Source organism: Poecilia formosa, unplaced genomic scaffold, assembly GCF_000485575.1.
Source record: "Poecilia formosa unplaced genomic scaffold, Poecilia_formosa-5.1.2 Scaffold95, whole genome shotgun sequence".
Lineage (NCBI taxonomy): Eukaryota > Metazoa > Chordata > Actinopteri > Cyprinodontiformes > Poeciliidae > Poecilia > Poecilia formosa.
Window position 1 is genome coordinate 1,499,924 of NW_006800034.1, and position 20,387 is coordinate 1,520,310.

Here is a 20,387-nt window from a genome sequence, read left to right on the forward strand (position 1 = left end):
GAGATCTTGAGGCAAATAAAATTACATAACACTAAGTACATCCCCTCACAAAAAGAAATTCTTTTAGAAATGTGTACACAGAGCACCTGCTGGAAGTGTAAGTTCAACTCGGTCTCAAGTCTTATTCAAATGCTAAAAAAATGTTTTAAATATTATTAGCAAGCAATATGCTAGCTCTATATAACATAAAATTTGACTAAAGTTGGGTCTTCCTACAAGTACTGTGCACATAAATTCATTGTACATGCAGCCTACTGTTAAATTAAAAGCCAGCTGACTGAGTGGTAGATAGTGACAGAAAATACATTTCCTTCCCCAGCTGTATCTGCTCTAGAAAGGACATCCAGCTCTTGCCTGGGGGTGTTTGAGCCCAAAGGCGAGTTTTTTTGGCTTCAGTCTCTCGCAGCCTGAGGGATGGTAGTTTCAGCTGACACTTTCATGCATACGTAACATGTTATTTTAGATGGCATTCTTTTAGAGCACTCACATGGATTAAAGACATTCTCCTCTTATGGAGAGATGACTTAAAGTATTTTAAAGGTTTTGGACAGGGACAGAAGGCTGCTGTCTGGGTTTTTTTTTTTGGACATATTCAGCTGTGGTCTGAATCTGACAAAGTAAATTTATAGCATGTGCTCTGTAGTCATCCGTGTAATCTAGCAGTTGGTGTTTTTTTCTTTCTTTTTCTTTTACATTAATCTGTCAAAAAATATATATAACACATGAGACTAAGGTTCGTGTGGATGAGATTACAGGCACAAAAGTCTGAATTTATATTTACTCTATGGATGGTATGGTAGATGGCTAGCATCATACCGTGACAGTGGTAAAAAAAAAAATAAATTAAAATTTTAAAACATCAGGCAGCTACATTTATATTTCTGGTTGTCTGGGTATGCCAAGAAAAAACTACTTCTTATCCTCACAAATATTAGCATTAGAGTTTTTCTGTGTCATTCATGTGAGTTTAATGTATAAATATTTCTAAAAGCTCAATATGGACAGTGTTGAGTATGGCAGAGGAACTGTGATGCTGTGGCCATGTTTTAGTGCATGGCATAAACTGTTTGAAATACCAACATATTTTAAATAAAAATCTATTGGCCTCTCCCAGAAAATTTAAAATAGATCATAACTGGGCCTTTCAACGGAAAGATGATGGCAAAAACATAATAGAAATGGTTCCCAAATCAACCTTTTATGGATATATTGTGTGGAAATGAGTTGTATAGAAAAGCAAAGAGGTGTGCTGAAGAAAGATTAATAACTCTAGAAAAAGTGGGCGAAGAGAAATTGAGAACGATTCACTTGCTGGTGTCAATAAGTTTGGCCAACACTGTATATAATTGTGGAAAGGTGGCTGATCATGTACAGTTATGCAAATGTTTTATGTAATACGTCACAAAAATCAAGGACATAACAAGGAAAGTCTTTCAGTCCCCTGATCAAAACAATTGTAACCCAACCACATGCTCCCATACTTATAGACCTCTTTAGCGGTCAATGACAAGTAGATTGAAGCTAAACCCCTGTGCTCGGTGCAATTTGTTTATACAGCCCTGATGGTCTGTTTAAACATTAATACCCTTCACTTTGGAAAGCAAATACGGTTGGGCAAATTGCTGAAATATTTAAAATCTGGTCTGTTAAAGCTTTTACCACCCAGCACACTCCCATCTCAAGCTCTGCGCAGTAAGGGGGCGTAATTGCATCTCCTTGCTCATGCCAGTCAAGGTGGTGTGTTGCTGCCATCTCCTTCCGCCTGATTGCTGCTGCTGCTGATGTCACTTTGCTTGATGACAGGGCGGTTTGGTTGACATTTCTGCAGATGGCCTTTGACAGCAATGAGCACACAGCAGGAAAAAAAAATACTATTTTGGAGTCCAACTGATGTATTTTTTTGAATTTAAAACATTTGTAGTCTTGAATTCTTGAATCTGAAGCTACTCGGCTCAATAATCTTCTGTCGTTTTTGTCCCTCTGACCTTCTGATTCAATTAGACATGACCCATTCCTCATCCCAGGCAGTGAGCAGATTGAGACCATGGATGAGAACATAAAGAAATACGACTCCACGGGGATGTTTCACTGGTGCCCGTCCAAAGATATCGAGAAGGTCATCCTGGTGGGTCCTGATACCTCGCTTGAACACAGTTCATTTGTTCCGACACTCTTCTCCCTCATGAAAGATGTGCATTGTCACAAAGCCGCATCAAAGATTGACGAGGCACACAAACACTCTGTAATGAGGTGTTTGACATGTCATTTGCCATGCACAGGGTCTGTGCGGAGAACATTTCCTGCACTTATACATGTGCCATTTTTCACATCACTTTAACATCATATCTATAGGCAGAGCAGTTTGCGTGAAAATGAATGGCGCAGTAACACGTTTCATGTTTCTGTCACAAACACCCATTTTTCATCACATCGTTTCCCTCTCAGACCCGCAGCGAAGCAGCTATGACTGTTCTGAGTGGACATGTGGTCGTGTGCATCTTTGGAGATGTGAAATCAGCGCTGATCGGTCTGCGAAACTTTGTCATGCCCCTGAGAGCGAGCAACTTCCACTACCACGAGCTGAAACACATTGTGTTTGTCGGTTCCCTGGAATACCTCAAGCGCGAGTGGGAAACTCTACACAACTTCCCCAAATTATCCATTCTGCCTGTAAGTATTTTCAAAATCTGCCTTTCAACCAGTCATTCGTGAAATAAACAGGATTGTTGTCCTCACATTAACATATTTGGAGTAATGAAAAATTTGCTTGCCATGTTAACAATCACAACAGTATTTGGTGCGAGATATTTTTAGCAGAAAAATGTCAAGTTTGAGAACGCTATCTCTTGTTTCACGTTATTTGAGTAACAAATATTTTCATCTCTCCTTCTCAAAGGGCACACCGTTGAGCAGGGCTGATCTGAGGGCTGTCAACATCAACCTCTGTGACATGTGTGTCATCCTGTCAGCCAATCAGAACAATATTGATGATGCATCACTGCAGGACAAAGAGTGCATCCTGGCGTCACTTAACATCAAATCCATGCAGTTTGACGACAGCATCGGGGTCTTGCAGGCCAATTCGCAAGGTAAGTAGCGCCCTATCATAGTTCACTGCCTCGCCTGGGAGGGACGGGGCCCCGGCACAGAAAATATTTGCTCACTGCGAGCTGCATGGCTGACCTGTTGTCGCTGCGTTTGACAGTAAACCTTACTGACTGTTCCTCGGGTTACTGTAACAACCGGTTACCTCACAAACCTCAGTGGTGGCAACATGCACATCATTGCCACGAAAACCTTTGCTTGACATTTACAGTCTTTATTTTTCAGCAACTGGGGCTGCTTTGTGTACAATGCTTTCTTAACCCATTAATATTACATGTTACAGGTTTCTAAAATAGAACCACCAGAGCATTCAGTTAGAATCAGATGGTCTTCCATAATGTAGTCAATGGCTCAGCATTAGAAGAAATGCTTTTAGAAACCTTTTGACCTGAGGAGAAGGAAAAAAATACCTGACAATTTCATTATTCGTCTAATACATGTATGACCTCACATTTGCCTTAGTCAGCAGTATGTGATGGATGTCAAAACATGGCCCATGTATTATACATACAGCATCACTGATTTAATGTGCTTACTTGTCAGTCTGAGGAAACCAAGAAATGTCAAGTCAATCTGAATTCAATTTTGCGTCGTTTATTTTCTCTTTTATGGCTCCGTTCTACATGGTTTTTTTTGTTGTTTTTTTTCTGCATGTGTGTAAGAGGTTTCCGCCTCCGTGCACACCCGGTCTAAGGGGAACAAAATGAGCCGTGTGTCACATCTATTATACATGGACTAATATTGGTTGCTTACATGAATACAGTAACACTGCACTTAGCGTATAAGCCTTACAAAAGTATTCATACCCCTTGAACTTTTGTACTATTTGTCTTATTACGACCCATTGAAACATGTAATAGAGGGTGCTCTGGTCAGATGAGACTAGAATTGAACTTTTCGGCCATATGTGTGGAAGAAAAATCAGCAGAATGGTTCGGGGATGATTGCTTTTTCAGCAGGGACAATGATTCTGGTCAGAGGCAGAAGGTTGCCCTCCAGCAGATGAACCCAAAAGCTGCAGTGGAATAGTACAGATCAAAGCATGTTTGTGTTTTAGAAAGGTCCAGTCTAAGTCCAGACTTAAATCTGATGTTGCGAAACATGAACTGATCTGCGAACAAGAATGTGTAAAAATTTCTGTCATCAAGATGAGAAAAATAGTGGAGGCATACCGCAGCAAGCTTAAAGTTGAAATTGCAGCATAAGACCGTTCTACTCTTTTTATATATATATATATATATATATATATATATATATATATATATATATATATATATATATATATATGTGTGACTTTTGAAGGGAGTTGGTGGCTTTGGAATCTATTTAGGTGCATCAAGGTATAAAGAGTGGAATACACATTTACAGAGCAACAGTGTGTACATTTCTTTCCACATCACAATTACACCTGCCCTACTTTGAGCTGGTCTATTGCATCAAATCCCAGTTAAATACATTGTAATACAACTGAATGTAAAAATGTTTAGTTGGCATGAACACTTTTTGTGTCACCCAAGGCAGATGAGTGGTGAAAAACAAAAAAAAGCTTTGGCTGATGCCGTCTCATTGCATACCATGAGGAAATACTGAATATTGCATTAACAGAAACGTGTTGTTTTCGTATGTGTGTGTCCATTAAGGCTTCACGCCGCCAGGGATGGACCGATCCTCTCCTGAGAACAGCCCAGTCCACGGATTAGTTCGGCAGACCTCTGTTACTACTGGAGCAAATATTCCCATCATAACAGAGCTTGGTATGATTGCTGCTGAATATTTAATAGTTGATATGATAGCTGCAAAACCACATTTCTCTAAAGTAGTAGTGGATCTGAATAACCAGTTTTTGCTGTTACAGTCTGCTAATGTGTGGTTAACATAGCTAAAAAAGTGGATTTTTGTGCATGTGCGTGTGTGTGTGTGTGTGTGTTTTCCCCTTGTTGACTTGTAACAGTAACTGTTTTTCCCTCAACACTTGTCCAGCACCGTTAGCAAAGCAAGGCAAAAAAGTGCCTGTGATTTCATTCAGTCAGGATAAAAGCAGTGGGACCAGCATACAAATGATAACTGAGCTGGGTAAGAAGCGCCTGTGTCCTGTACTGCAGTGTTGTAACTGCTGCTGCCTCCATATCAGCTTTTTCTTTTGATTTCTCTTTGCTGCACAAGAAGCTCAGTCCATTCCCTTGGCATCACTTTGAGCACATTTTACCCTTGGTTCTGGTTGAAATTGCCTGTCTTGTTTTGCCCCCCTCTCCCCCCCACCCCTTATCTCAAAGCGAAATTTCTCCCTTTTATTTTTTCCAAGAATTACAGGGCCTTTGATCCCTTTAGAAGTCCTTGTGGCTGTTTTCGTAGCATCTTCTGTCAGATCACATTCTCTGGCCTGTTCCCTTCTTTCATCTCAGCTTTGTCCATATGACTGACATTTATTTCTGTCTGCACAGAAGGAGCAGTTCTCCAACTAAATTTTACATCATTACTTTCTTCCAGCCACTGCATGTGTTTTTTTTGTTGTTTTTTTTTTGTGCTCAAAGACATCTTTAAAGAAGGTTCTGGGGCAACCAGTTACTTTCATTTGACCTGACATGCAAGTAGAAGTAATTGGAAGTTCTGTCTTGGATTTACAAGACAAACAATGGCATATTGGTTGTACTGATACTGACCTTAAGGAGGGATTTGAATTGAAGCCCGGAACTTTGACAATATGCATGGTGTCGTGAGTGTGCATGAATCGCCTGGATATGGAGTGTGGCGGAGGCAAGTAGGCCACATAGCTGAGTACAAATATCAAACACAGAGTCATTTTAGTTAAATGGAGATACATATTTGGAAAAAAAAAATTAACATGGAAGAATTTTCCAAATACAGTCCATATCTGCAGCTACTGCCTGCTTTGTGTTCTCCCTTTTCATGCAAATCAAGGACTTGCTTGACTCACGCTTTTTCCCAAGTCAAAAACCTTTTCATGAGATCTGTTTGTAGTGAGAAGCGAGCAAGCAAAGAGAGTTTGAATAATTCATGAAGTTTATGTTTTTCCCCTCCCTACAGTTAATGACTCGAATGTTCAGTTTCTGGACCAAGACGATGACGACGATCCAGACACAGAATTATACCTCACTCAGCCTTTTGCCTGTGGGACAGCATTTGCAGTCAGTGTACTGGACTCCTTAATGAGTGCGGTAAGAAAAAGAAAAAAGAAAAATGTTTTCAGGCTCGAACGGCGACTCTTTGGTACAGATTTGCACAAAACCGCAGTCAGTAAGGAAAATGCAAACTTGGAACTCAATTTATGAAGCAGAATTGTCTGTAAAACTGAAATATTGCAGAAGTTGGTCCTTATTGGACTTTTGAACATGAAGTTTGAGAACCCCTGGGCTACGATAACAGATTTAAAACGACACGCTATGTTTTCATATGAGGAAAGATAGCAGAGTACCTCCATCTCACCTTAAAAAAAAAAAAAAAACAGCAGCCCAGTTAAAACGATAAGTGACAAGGCTGGAACTTCTAGTGAGTTTGATGGCTTCATTTGTCTGCCTTTCAGTTTGAGTGAGGTTAGAACAAAGCTGCCTTCAAGTGTGCTCCAGTGTAGACAAAGGTAATGCAACCTAATGGACAGCCCTCATCCATCATCTTAGTCAATAGTGCTGTCAGCAGCCAAGGGAGATGTCACTTCAGAGCAGAAGCGTGGGGAGACGAGGGACTGCACTGTGGAGAAAAAGGGCAGACATTTTCCCTTGTTAAAATCAACAAACCAATAATAAGAAGGAAGTAGAAGAGTAACAACTGAAGTACGCAGCATAAACAGTTTTTTTTCTTCCAAGGAATCTTCTTATATTTTCTCAAAGATTGCACAGATGAAAGTTGTAATGCCAGCGGCTCACCGCTGTGCTCCACAGGGTTAGACACCGACAGTCAACCTGTCTAGCAACTTGTCAAGACCTGAGTTGTATTTCCTTAAGGACTTACCCCCCTACTCTGTCTTTATTCCCGCAGACGTACTTCAATGATAATATCCTCACCTTGATCCGGACATTGGTAACGGGTGGCGCCACGCCGGAGCTTGAGGGGCTGCTGGCCGAGGAGAATGCATTACGCGGTGGCTACAGCACACCGCAGACCCTGGCAAACAGGGACAGGTGTCGCGTGGCACAGCTGGCCTTGTACGACGGGCCCTTTGCTGACCTCGGGGTAAGTGAACGGTCCTGTCACTCCGGGGTTGAGGCCATCTTTGTCTGCTCATATTATGCATTCAACCTTCAGTGAAGAGCTTGTTGTGATGATATAGCACCGTCCACACTAATGGTCAACCGAGGTAAAGATTGAATGTTTAAAAAAGACCTTGATATGAATTTATCTTATATTGCTGTAGCATGGTAGGATCACTGTAAAATATTTTGAAAAATTAAACTTTTAATTTCATTTTATTTGTTCAGTAGAAAAAAATCCCATCTTAATCTTTTTTTTTTTTTTTTTACAGCATAATTGACACCACAACTATTGCAAGGCTGCTGTCAATATCACGCACAGCCCCCTTCTACTAATAGGAACATAACTCTCATATAACATTTAACAAGGTCGGAACATGCAGAAAGAAAACTCTTTGGAGAATTCACTCTTTTCTCTTTTAGCCCTCGCAGTTTTTCTACTGGATTTAAGTCATAAAGGCTGAATTTTCCATGGGAGGTCAATTTTTTGTGTGTGGTGAACCATTACTGTTTGAATGTTTAGTCTTATTAATATGCTGAAGGATTCAATGATGACCCAGCTTTAGATCTTCCAGTTGGGATGACGTACTTTTCCATTTATGGAGTGTCGTGATTTTTTTTTTCACTTTATTCCAGAAGCAACTGAAAAAAAAAACAATCTAAGGATTTTTCCTTTATACAGATAAGTGGTGATTAACATTGCTCTGGATCCAATAGTGTTTATGGGTAAACACATAGAAACATCTAAAGAAAGCAAAATTGTAATTAACTGAAATTATTATTCTGGTAGTTTTCTCTCTTTTAACTTTTTTTGTTGCTCTGTTATTATTGCTGTCTTTCAGGATGGTGGGTGCTATGGGGACCTATTCTGTAAAGCCTTGAAAACATACAACATGTTGTGTTTTGGCATCTACCGCTTAAGGGATGCTCATCTAAACACACAGAGCCAGTGTACCAAACGGTGAGAATTAAGATGCCTTTATACTGAAAAAGAGAGCAAGATGTTTTGCTTTCATCTTCATTATATTGTTGCACTCAGTAGAAGTATTTACAAGCCTTCAACATTTTCACAATTGTCATGTTTACAACCACAAACTTCAACGTGTTTATTGGGTTTTCATGAGACTCAACACAAAGTAGCAAAAACGTGTGACATAGAAGGCAATTGATGGATAGTGTTAAACATTTCTAACAAATGCAAAATACTTAAAGTTGTGGCATTTATTTATATTAAGTCTCCTTAAATCTGTAGAATTACCTTTCGCTTTAGATACTGCTCCAGGTCTTGTTGGGTGTATCTTTGCTAGCTTTGTGACATAACTCAAGTTTATTCAGACTGGATAAAAAGTATCCGTGAAAAGTAGCTCTCACGTCTGTTTTATCATGGGTGCGCTGTGTTTCATGATGAGGTACAGAACTAACTTTCCCCTACACGTGTTGTACATTTAGTCATAAACTAGTATGTAACTGTAACAGAGACAATGTAGAGTAAGCACAATACCATGTCACTTTTTATTTTTTTTAGATGTTTAATTGTAAGAAATTTCCAAAATCATGTGCGATTTTTTTTTCTCAAGCTCATAATTATGTGTTAACTTGTGCTGGTCTGTCAGACAAAACCCAATGAAAATACACTGAAGTTTGAGTTTGTTGTTGTCTTACACCTGGTCAATTTCTTCTCCAGGTACGTCATCACCAATCCCCCATATGCATTTGAACTCGTGCCCTCCGACCTCATATTCTGCCTGATGCAGTTTGACCACAATGCCGGTCAGTCACGGACCAGCCTTTCCCACTCTTCTCACTCCTCGCACTCTTCGAGCAAAAAGAGCTCTTCCGTCCACTCTATCCAAACTACCAACCGCGCCAACCGAGTCAAAAGCAGGGACTCGCGAGACAAACAAAAGTATGTGCCCCTTTAAAGCTGTCTGCCTGTCCATGTCTGTGACCAGTGCCTGCGGTCAGTGTTGTCCTGTGTGTCCTTCGTCGAGTCTCACAGACTGCAGACCGCATCTGGATTGTTTGTGTACGTTCGTCTGAATGTGTATGTATGCGTCTCTTGTTTGGTTCAGTTTGCAGTACTTTGTGTGTTTTCCCCTTGAACAGGAGAGGCTCGTTACACAATCAAAGTAAGAAACAAGCAGGGTTTTTGTATTTCCTTATTTCTTTGTGCCGTTTTTCTTTGACTTCCTCCCCATCAATTAGGTTCACGTTTTCCTGCAGTTTTTGTACGCTTTAATGAGAAAAACATTCATCATCTTGTAAAATAAGGGTAGATTAATTTGTTTTTATTTGAGGATTGGTAAGTTACTGTACCTAATGTCAATCTGGAGCAAATAAATTGTATTCTTTCTTGATGTCAGAAAAGCACCCAGAAGCTACCTGCATTTCAAAATAATCAATCTTAAACAAATTTAATCTACACCTGGTTTGCATTAGATGTCATCTATTGCTGTGATTACAGTGCTTGTATCTGCTCACATAACCACTTATATCTAATATTTTTCATTCATTTTTTTCTGACTTGGGGAATTTAAGCCTTGAAAGCAGAAGAAAACTTTCTTATGTATGTCACATTGTCATTTTTGTTTGCGAATTTTACACATAATTAGCCACTTAGCTTTCCTGCAGTTTTTCAGTGTCACATTCTTCCATTATAGACTTTTCTTAATTCTTATCTTTCAAGTCTTTTATAAAACTTGCTTTCGTTTTACTTCTATTTTAAGATGAACCTTATTGTACTTGAACTGCACTTTAAATGACATGTCTTAAAAAATTATATATTGTCTAAAAATATTGTATAACTTTTTTCCCTAACACCTTTTTTTCCATTAAGTTGTTAATTTTGCATTAAATAATATCTGAAACTTCAAAGTATTTAATTGTGTCAAAATATTTTGCAAGTAGAAACTGTTGATAATAAAGTTATGCCCGGATTCTAATAACGCCTTTACATGTTTATGTTTATTTAACTTTTTCTTTTTCTCCAAAGTCTGTTAATGGCATTTAATGATTTTTACCTACAAGGTGGTGCAACAGAATTAACAGGGATTGCAAAGACTTACAGGGATTTTGACTCTTTGCCTTGGTTCAGAGAAGCTGAAAAGAAGAAATATATTCACAAATTAAAGTAATTTATTGTTACATCACACTAGAGACTGTTGACTAAATGACTTGACCTATAAAAGACATATACAGTATCTCACATTTTTCATAGTTTTAATGTGTAAATAATTTTAGCACATATCATTTCAGTTCACTTAAAAATTGTGCAACATTTTGTGTTATTTTATCACATAAAATCCTAATTTTAACATTAGCAGATGAAGCGTGGAATTGGTACCAGAAACTTTCAAAAACCTAGTCTGAATAACTTCAACTCAATCTTTCTCACTTCATAATTTTTCTCTCTGCAGTACAGAAACATGACAAACATTAATGAGCAACAAAAAACCTGTCTGTCCTTATACTTTAACGCTGCACCATATACTGGTCGGGCGGTACATGTTCTGTACCCGTCAGAGGTTTACTCTCATCGGCACTGAGGTCAAATACATTTAGAGCTTTTTATGATCCGTTTGAGCAGTTCCTTTTGCAGGGTGAGCTGATCACGTGGCAAAAACTTCAAACTTAAAAAAATAATTATTGTGTGCACAAGTGTCAATTTATTGTGGATTTTTTATGACCGACTAAGTCAAAATTTTACACATGCAGCAGGACAAAGATCGACAACAAACTGGAACAGTTATAGCAGGCTAACGTTAAGCTTCTGAAATGACCTCAGCTCTGTTGAATATTTTTGAAATGAGGTGAGAAGCCTACTTTTATTTGCTATTAATCGTTTAAATATGATCTTTTTTAAAAAAAAAAAACATACCCTTTAAGACATTCAGTAGCAGAGATGTTGGAGGTATTGTGTGTAAACTATCATGTACTTTAACTTTCTTTCCTTTTCTCATATTGCAGCTGAAAGAACACCCGGAATTTAAAATAATTATGCAGTCTTTTATATTTCTCAGTTTGAAAAAAAAAATAGCCTTGAATAATTCTTGTGCTCGTCTAAGTTCAGCCTCTACATGTGTGTGGCATGTTTGGTATTGTTACCATCTGTTCCACATTTGGTTTCATTCCGTTCTTTAGCAACTTTCATGAAAAACAGAAAGCTGCTTAGTACAGCAAATAGAGGGGTTATAACAGCAAACCAGAATCGTCTAACATAGGCTGTTTATTTTCTGTTGAGAAAATTATAGCCTCCTTTTAACTTGTTCTATGTTCATATGTAATACATTCACATGCCTTTTTTTGCTTCTCATCATCATGCTGCACAGTTTTTCTCTTATTAATAAATCCACTTAGCTTACATATAGTGTACTACTTTCTTTTTCTGAAGAGCAACAAGGATCAATAGAGTTGGCCAAGGTATGGAGATAAATAATTCTGCATGATGTTAATTAATTTTCTGAGCACGGTCATGTCCTTGTTGACATTTTGCCCTCTAAATATGCATCAGGGGTGCATGATTATTATGACACATGCACCACATCTCACATTAGAATCGACTCTAGACAGTGTGTTTGCAAGCAAACGGTTTGATGCTAATTTGCATTTTATCACGTGATGTTTGATGTTGTATCATTGAAAACATGTATTTGCTCACACATGTGAATGAAGTGTACCGCTACAACTTTGCTGCTAAGTAACGTTAATTTAAACGCATGCCTGTGGACCTACCAAACATACAGGTGCAACTTAATAAATTAAAATGTCTTAGAAAAGTTTGTGTTATAATTCAGAAATAAAAACTCATTTTTAAAGTTTATTATATAGAGATTTAAAATGAAAATCATTGGTTATCCTGTTATCACAATTGCTTTCCTTCCACTAAACTTCTAATTGAAATACAGCTTTCAAATTATAGGGAGCTTCTTTAGCAATAACCTTTTGTTGCTTATCCTTTTTGTCAATGACTATTTGACAAGTGATTGATGGACAAAAAAAAGTCAGAAGTCTTCCCTCTGATTATTTTAGGCCATAAAGCAACATATATATATATATATATCTTGAAAAATGTCTTTGTGTACATGAGTTTTACTTCTTGAACTGATACTCTTGAATAAGTAGATTTTCCACAGTGTTCTAATTTATTGAAAGGCACCTGTGTAGTTAACCAAAAGAAACCTTCAATAAAGCCAATAGGCTTGATTAATTTAATTAAAGCTGCATTCAAACAAAAGTTTGACATGCCTCTCAAACTTTGTACTATCCAAGTACACAGTCCTGTGAAAACAAAGACTGTCGTGACTGGTAATGTGAAAACAGGTGTAATAGCACCTCTAACAAGAATTGGTGTATCATTTTCTGTGTGACTTCATCAACTTTGCATCATTTCATTGCAGTGTGCACACATTCATTCATAAACAGATCTATGAAGGTCCTTCAACATTGTCAGTTGGGGTATTTTATTATGCAATTCATGTTGTCTTGGGATTATTGTCCTGTTGCACAATCCAGTTTGGTCCTGGATGGATGATGATGTCACATTTGGCTTTAGAGTACTTTGGCATATGAACCGCTTCTTGATCAACTCAAGGAGTTCAAAGTACTCAAATCCTAAACCTGCAAATCAACCTCAATTCACAACTTCTACCATGAGATATTATATGTATGGACAAAAATCCTGGCATCCCTGTGAAATTATTGATACTCATTCAGTGTTTTGTTGTTTTTTAATGTTATTAACCAACAAAGGAAAAGCTGACTGAAATCTGTTGGGTCTCAACGATGTCTTTTCTCACATGTGAATAATCATTCTCATAACAGAATTATGGACTTCACTTTGCTTGGACTATAACAGTTGCTACATTCTTGGGGTTCAACGATGGCTTCTCTGAGGTTAAGCATTTTTGACGCACTGCATCCGATTCATAACGTCCTTATTTCATTCTATTGAAGCAGCAATATACACCCTGGTTTCCCCATGACTGTTCAACAGTTCTGGAAAAGCAAAGTTTTTTCAAGGATCGCATATATACTATATTACCTGGGAGAGCTGCATTTCTGCAGAGAAAACAAAGCAGCATGTTCAAAGGCAGTAAAGAGATCCATCTAGTAAAAGTTAGAAATAATATCAAAAAGTTAGTTTCTTAACTTTTGACTATTCTTATTCTTAACTATTGAACTAGTTAATTTAAAAATTTGCAATTCAGATGGTGTAAAAATTCATTACACACACAGTGATACATTTCAGAATAAGTGTGTATTTCTGTTCATTTTAATAATCTTGCCTTGAAGCTAATGACATCACAAATTAAGTTTCTTTGAAAATTTTAATTCATCAAGACCAATAAAAAAAACAAAACACATTTTTAAGACAAATTTGATGGCCAACACAATCATAGGAAAGACTACTGACCTGACAGTCATCAAGCAGGCAAGTGATGGATAGAAGCTGAGAAGCTGTGCAGCAAATTACTGGAAAGTTTAGTGGAAGGACGGATGTATGAGATAAAGGAGCTCAAGAATCAGGTGTAAGTCCACCCTGCAGAGAAATTTCAAACAAAGTCTGTCAGTGCTTCAAGAGCATAATAAATATCCTGTGATGTCTGGTGATGATCTGGGGAGCTGTGTCATCTGCTGGTGCTAGTCCATTGTGTTTTATCAAAGCACTGATGTAAAATGTATGCATTTATTGTGCAGTAGACAGGCATACCATGCAGTCATTTTCTTTTTTAATTAGTCCTGGGTAAGTTGTAATTTTCTACGAAACTGAATTTTGAGTTTCCATAAGCAGGGAGCCATAATTATCAAAGTTAACTGAAATAAATCTTCAAATATCGCTTTTTGTGTCATAATTCTGTATAGTATATAGGGTTCGCTTTTTGAACTACATTACTGGAATAAATCAACTTTGATATTTTTATTTATTTAGCTGTATCTTTAATACAAATTTTAATAACAGTCTGGAGGACGAGTTGATGAGCATTATGAAAAACTACGTATTGTCACCTCCTTAAAATAGGGAAAAATAATCATGTAGGCCATTATTATAGGAATGTGACAATATTTACAACTATACATTTCAGAAGCTGAAGCTTAACCTTTGATCAATAATTCTTATAGTTCTTTGAAAGGTTTTTGGAAAAGACCACTTTAGGAGATTAGAAGAGAGTCTGGCTGTTTAAAGGATTATTGAAGAGTTGCGTAATATTACTGGGACTCAGGTTAGAATTCCTCCAGATCCTCACATTAAGCAGATTTTTTTTTTTTTTTTTATGTACAATTTTCACCTTCACCTCTGTGTGCATGTGAAAACACTGACTGAAATCCAAACACATGTGTTTGTGACATGTGACATCAGACCATTAATGGTCTGATGTCCCCCCTCCTTCTTTGTCTCTATATGATTTTGGTTCTCAGAAAAGACATGGTTTACAGATGAACCAGAGAATACCCACCTGAGGACCATACAGATCAATCCTGTGAATACTCTCGCCGTCAACCAGTCGGTCACAATAAATCCGCCAGTAGCTTGATCCCACCCATCAGAGAAGCCGAGGACGAGTGCTGAGCTCCGGACCTCACCCTGACACCTGGACAACTGGACCTCCAAGAGGACATATTGAGTGGGTGTCAGTGTGGACCTCGGATCATTTATCAGCAAGACAAACTGCTTTTCTTCCTTCATCTTTGCAGCAATGTAACATCTGAACTGATGTAGAAACATAAAGACAATCCTGACCACCACTCAACTTTCAGTTTGCACAGCAGTGACCAGACTCCATGACTGTTTTTTTTTTTTTTTGCTTTTTCATTTTATTTTGGGGAACGAGGGTCACTTGAGCAAGAGCGTAACCATAGGCAATTATAAGCCCTGCTGGATAAAATACTCTAGTTGTAAAAGTTGCCTTTTAAGCTGTACATGAACAACTACTGCTACTGCATTTGAGTCTGGTTAAAGTATTCTGTACAGTTTGTTAGAATGTGTATTTTACATCCAGCTGCACCCCAACGCCCATCCACCACCACAGTGGCATTGTTGAGGTCTGATGCTGCGCTCCATTTACCACAGGAGTCGGAAATCCAGTAAGGGATGGAAATTAGCACTGGCCTAAAGTGGTTAAATTTATGAAATGGTGGATAGATATAAGGTCAGGGAGACAGGTTTGCAATTCATCAATTCGCCTGTAGGGGGCAACAGTGCACCTGAGCTGCAGCTACATTGCTGCAAAAACCGTTAATAGTAGAAGAAATACTGAATAGTTTTATATACACAGTAAGTAGTTGATAAAAACTTTTAAACATTCTCAAAATGAGCCAAAGAATATTATGATAAGCTAAAGAAAGCACTAACAATGAGTGTCTAGTTGTTTTTGTTATGAGAATAGCATTGTTCCCAATGCAAGCAGCAGGTTTTGGATTTCCTGACCTTTCATTATTGGATGCTTTTGCAGTTTTGCTCTTTGTGTGACCCAAATTTATTCGGACATTTTCTAAAGCAACAGGTGCATTGGAACTATATTCCGCTTTTACCTTAACGTATATGGCAGAGAACAGTGGTTCTCACATTTTTGGTTTCATCTCAAGAAAACATCAGCATAATCTCAATAGGCTACTTATCTAACCTTCTAATTGCCATTTTCAAATAATATGGATGTAAAATTTGACCTTGTAGCTGTACATTTCCATGCCAAACAGCAAACATTTGAACGTCTCAACAAAAACGGCTATTTAAAGAAAATATGGTGTTGGTTTAAGCTAACTTGGTTATGAATAATTCATGTTGAAAATTTAGTTTCAACAATCAAATTATGCTAAAAGTTTTATGACATGACATAAGCAATTAGCTCACGATAAATCACTTCCAAACGTTTTCTACCTTCAAGGTGACATTTATCATGTTCAATTTAACAAAAAATTGAATTAGTTGAAGTTATAAATAATACACTATATAATACACTTTTGAAATTCGGCTACATAGGTGTGCTCATTGGAAAACAGAAAATTGGCTGAACCACTTTGTGATTCATTTTCAGCTTTCCACATCATTGGTAATACAATTTTTTTTCAAACATTATAAAATGAGATGGTTCTGATCCTTTTTAACCTCTCTGCAAACTATTGATTTAGCATAAGGCTGTAAATGAGCAAATATTACGAAAGTCCTACAAGAGAAGAACTAAACTTTCCCCAAAATGACTGGAGATAAATCAAAAGCTGGCTCAATAAAGCAATAGTATAGGGTGTACACACGACAAGGTCATTTTTTATGTTCTCTCATATTTGTGTATTTTTGTATTCAATAATACCAAAATATATGCAGGTCACATTAAATATGGTTCAAAGTAATTTTGTATGATCATCAAACTGTTATTCTGTAAGAGCCAACAGGCACAAAAGGGTATTATCATAATTATAATCAAAAATATATGGTGTAAATACAAAGTCCTCTGAAAATATGCAGTTAAATTAAAAGCAAGATTTGAACATTTATATTGTTAATTATCTCCAACATATATCAAAAGTACTTACCAACAGAGAGAAATATGCTTGAAATGTCTTATTACTTGGGTATGCACCCCACCTACATTATTCATAATATAAGTAAGAAGAGAGAAGATGGGAACAGTTGGGTATATTTATGATTGATTCCAGCAGATAAGAGCTTCATGAACATGATACCTACTGTTAGAAGTAGGAAACAACAATGAATTTTCTCTCCATTTTATGCATTAAACACTGCAATACATTCTGTAGGATTTTACCGTTCTGGGTGCGATTGACCAAGAGTCAAAACTGAAAAATAAATGTTTTCCACTAAAGCTTTCCCAACGTTTAGCAAGCGTGGCAGGCATGTTTGTGGTGGTTGGCGTTAATAAGAAACCTACAACCTTTCTCCTGGATATTCCAAGTTCAGGACTTCTCACATTTATTTTTTTTTTAACTCAGCATCCAAGGATTCCAAGTGCAAGTGGTGCGCAGCATGACTCTCAGTGGTTTCTTTGCCATTTGGAGCTAATTCACAACATTTGTGATGGTTAACATCGGCCAGTGTCCATATTGAAATGGCATATGGCTCTAGCCTTATCTCTATACACATGTACTTGTCTTATCCTTGCCTTTTCAAGTCTGTAAATGTTTTAAATGCTTTTTTATGCAAAGCAAAACTCCCAAAATATCACCACAAATTAAACAAAAGGTAACTTTTTATGATAGAGCTGTTTTTTTTTTTTGTTTTTTTTTTTCCTGAGATCTATTCATTAACACACAATACCGTTGACAGTTTTAACAGAGCATGGCACAATATTCCAAGTATGCAGATGAGTTGATTTTTTTTTAAAGCCACATATCGCATGAAGTGGGCATCTTTAAGTCCTCCTTTGGTTGTAAGCACTGCCTGACACAGGATTGTCTTGGAGGCAATGAGGAAACTTGAATGTACTCCATGACCAATCTTAATGCCATGATCACTTCTTTGCATGGACGCTTGTCAAACAGCTCTATCATAAAAACGGGTTTGTGTCCAGAAACAAGAATTCCGATAAATCAATAATGATCAACAATATCAGCAAATATGGTTGTTTTGCTTTCAGAAATCATGTCTTATTTAAATAATTGAACACAGCTATACTGGCACTGTTGTCACTTTACTTTAGCATCCATGAAGACAAGAAGTAATAACATTAGTCCATGACATTCTGAATCCACAGATGATTCGTGGCCTAGCTTAGGATTTGTGTTGGACGTTGAAGGACAAAACACAAGTTTTGTGACATTTTTACTGGCACCGAGCTGTCCGTCCCTCAGTGCCAGTAATGTGCCAGGCAGTGCTGAAGCCAACGGAGGACTCCACAAAGACCCACTGCTGCGAAAAGAGGCTTCTAGTTTTGTCGGTAATTCAACTCTCGGACGTCTTAAAAACAGCTTCCACCACCATCGCAGAACAATGTATTTCATGTAAATCTGTAAAACTTAATGTAAAGTATTCCTTTGTAGCGTGTTCCTGTTTGACGGTACCTGTGGTGTTGAGACGTATTCAGCATTGCTTGTATTCATTTTATGCACTTTTTAGCACATCCACTCGTCAAACGATAGTCCTGATTTGATATCTACGTCACTATACGCAGAAATAACATTATTGTCTTGTATAAACTTGATTGTACATAAATTGTACATGATTTCATTTTGTATTTTCACAAATTAAAAGCAGATGTATGGTGTTTTATCGAATGAGTTGTTACGCCTTTTACAGATTTTTCTCGTTTATAAGTAAATGCACATCACCGAAGCAGATGGACAGTACAAAAAGAACAGGAGGTTTGTTTCTGATATCTAAGCAGATCAAACAATGTCTCTCTGAACTCTAAGGATAAAAGGCTGATAAAAACACCCCACGTCCTCACCTTGGGGAAAGAGAGCGCCCATTATGTTGCTTGTTAACGATTTTACACACTGTGGCATTGTGGGAGACTGTCAGCATGCCAATAACATTTACAGTCTAACACCTCCCAGAGAGGCGGCTGATTTTCCAGATCCTCCTGCCAGCGGCTGTGTCACCTCATTTTAGTAAACAAACACATCCAGCCATCCTCTAAGATCAGCTATCAACCATACCTGCTCTAAGGGGGAGGAATTTTACACAAGGAAATGTTATAAATGCAATGTCTTGTAAAAGTTCAAGGGCTATAAACATTTTCACATTTATCATAAAACTCCAAAATTGAATATATTACATCTGGATTTTATGCAGCAGACATAAACAGAGCAGTGAAACCCCAGCAAGTCAAGACTTTCATAAAACCTTATGTCTACCAGCCATACAGAGACTTGCATTCTGGACCTATTTCTCTTCGCAGAAAGGCTCAAGCTCGGTAAGATTATATAGAGAGCATTTGTGAACTTTAATTATCAAGCTCTATCACAGATTTCCAAATAGATGGACATTGACTAGGCTATTCTAGCACATAAATATGCTTTGATCTAAACCGTTCCATAGTAACTATGGCTGCCACACTCGAAAATTGAATATATTTTGCATGGAGGCCTTAAATTTCAATTTCTGGTCTTATCTGACCAGAGCGATTTATTTTAGTGTTCTGTTTTCTCTACATGGTTTGTGGCAAACTTTTACCAAAAGGTCATATTGCTTTCTTCTTGCCAATCGTTCACAAACTCACAAACAATAGATATTCTGCTGACAGATTTTTCCACCTCAATGTTCTCCTTACTCAGCCTGTAAGCTAAAAACACATTTTTGTTCAAGGATTCAGATATTGTCTTTACATTCTACACAATCTGGTCTTTGGTCTTAAAGACACTGTTTGTCCAGTAATGTTCTCAAACAATCCTCACAGAAAAGCTGTGTTTTAGACACAGGAGAGTCATTTAATTACACTTGATTTCATTTTGGGGTATCAAAGTAAAGGGGTTGTGTATTTGTGCATGTCACATTTTTAAAAGAAAAGCACATTTTAGAGACTAAGGTCATTTTCCTTCCACTTCACAAATCTGTGCTATTTTGCACTGGCCTATCATGTAAAATCCCAATGAAACACATCAAAGCTGACGGCTTTAATGTGAGAAAATGAGAATAAGTTAAACAAACACAAAAATCCACAGTTGCCTCTGAAGACCACTCTTTTGCCCAGCTTATACGGGTGATAATAGTTTCCATGACAATGCAGCTTTCCAAGTGCATCAATGCCAGCCCGGATAAACAGTGATTCTTTACCAAAACAAGGGGGTCATTACGGCAGCTTGTCAAATCAATGCCGAGAGTGTCCTGGCTGATTAAGGCGTCCCCTCTCAGTCCTGACACAGTGTCAATATTGGCTGGCCTGTAGCTGCACACTCCCATGATTGGACTGAAATGCCCATCAGTCAGGCAGCTGAGCTGGACTAATGATTCCCTGTGCTGCCTATTAGAGAGACATGACAATTTAATCCTGTGGGCCAGGCGACGAAAAGTGACCTTGGTGCTTTATATTGAGGCTGAGGTAAATTGACAAGAGCAGATAAATCTTTACCTTGGGCTATTAACAGAATTAAACAACAACAAAGGCAGAAGGTTCTGTCTTTGTT

The 20,387-nt window shown here is 37.7% G+C and overlaps 1 protein-coding gene across 1 annotated transcript in view; it reads left to right on the top strand.

The window, feature by feature from the left end:
* The window catches only part of LOC103142316 (calcium-activated potassium channel subunit alpha-1), a 92,568-nt gene extending 74,032 nt beyond the window's left edge, over positions 1-18,536 (top strand). Inside the window, 12 exon segments of the mRNA XM_016674427.1 lie at positions 2,002-2,125; positions 2,446-2,670; positions 2,897-3,089; positions 4,746-4,859; positions 5,086-5,178; positions 6,151-6,281; positions 7,099-7,293; positions 8,153-8,271; positions 8,995-9,216; positions 11,701-11,729; positions 14,727-14,810; positions 14,813-18,536. Of these exon segments, the coding sequence (XP_016529913.1) occupies positions 2,002-2,125; positions 2,446-2,670; positions 2,897-3,089; positions 4,746-4,859; positions 5,086-5,178; positions 6,151-6,281; positions 7,099-7,293; positions 8,153-8,271; positions 8,995-9,216; positions 11,701-11,729; positions 14,727-14,810; positions 14,813-14,877 (1,594 nt within the window). The 3' untranslated portion in view covers positions 14,878-18,536.
* The last annotated feature ends 1,851 nt before the right edge of the window (positions 18,537-20,387 follow it).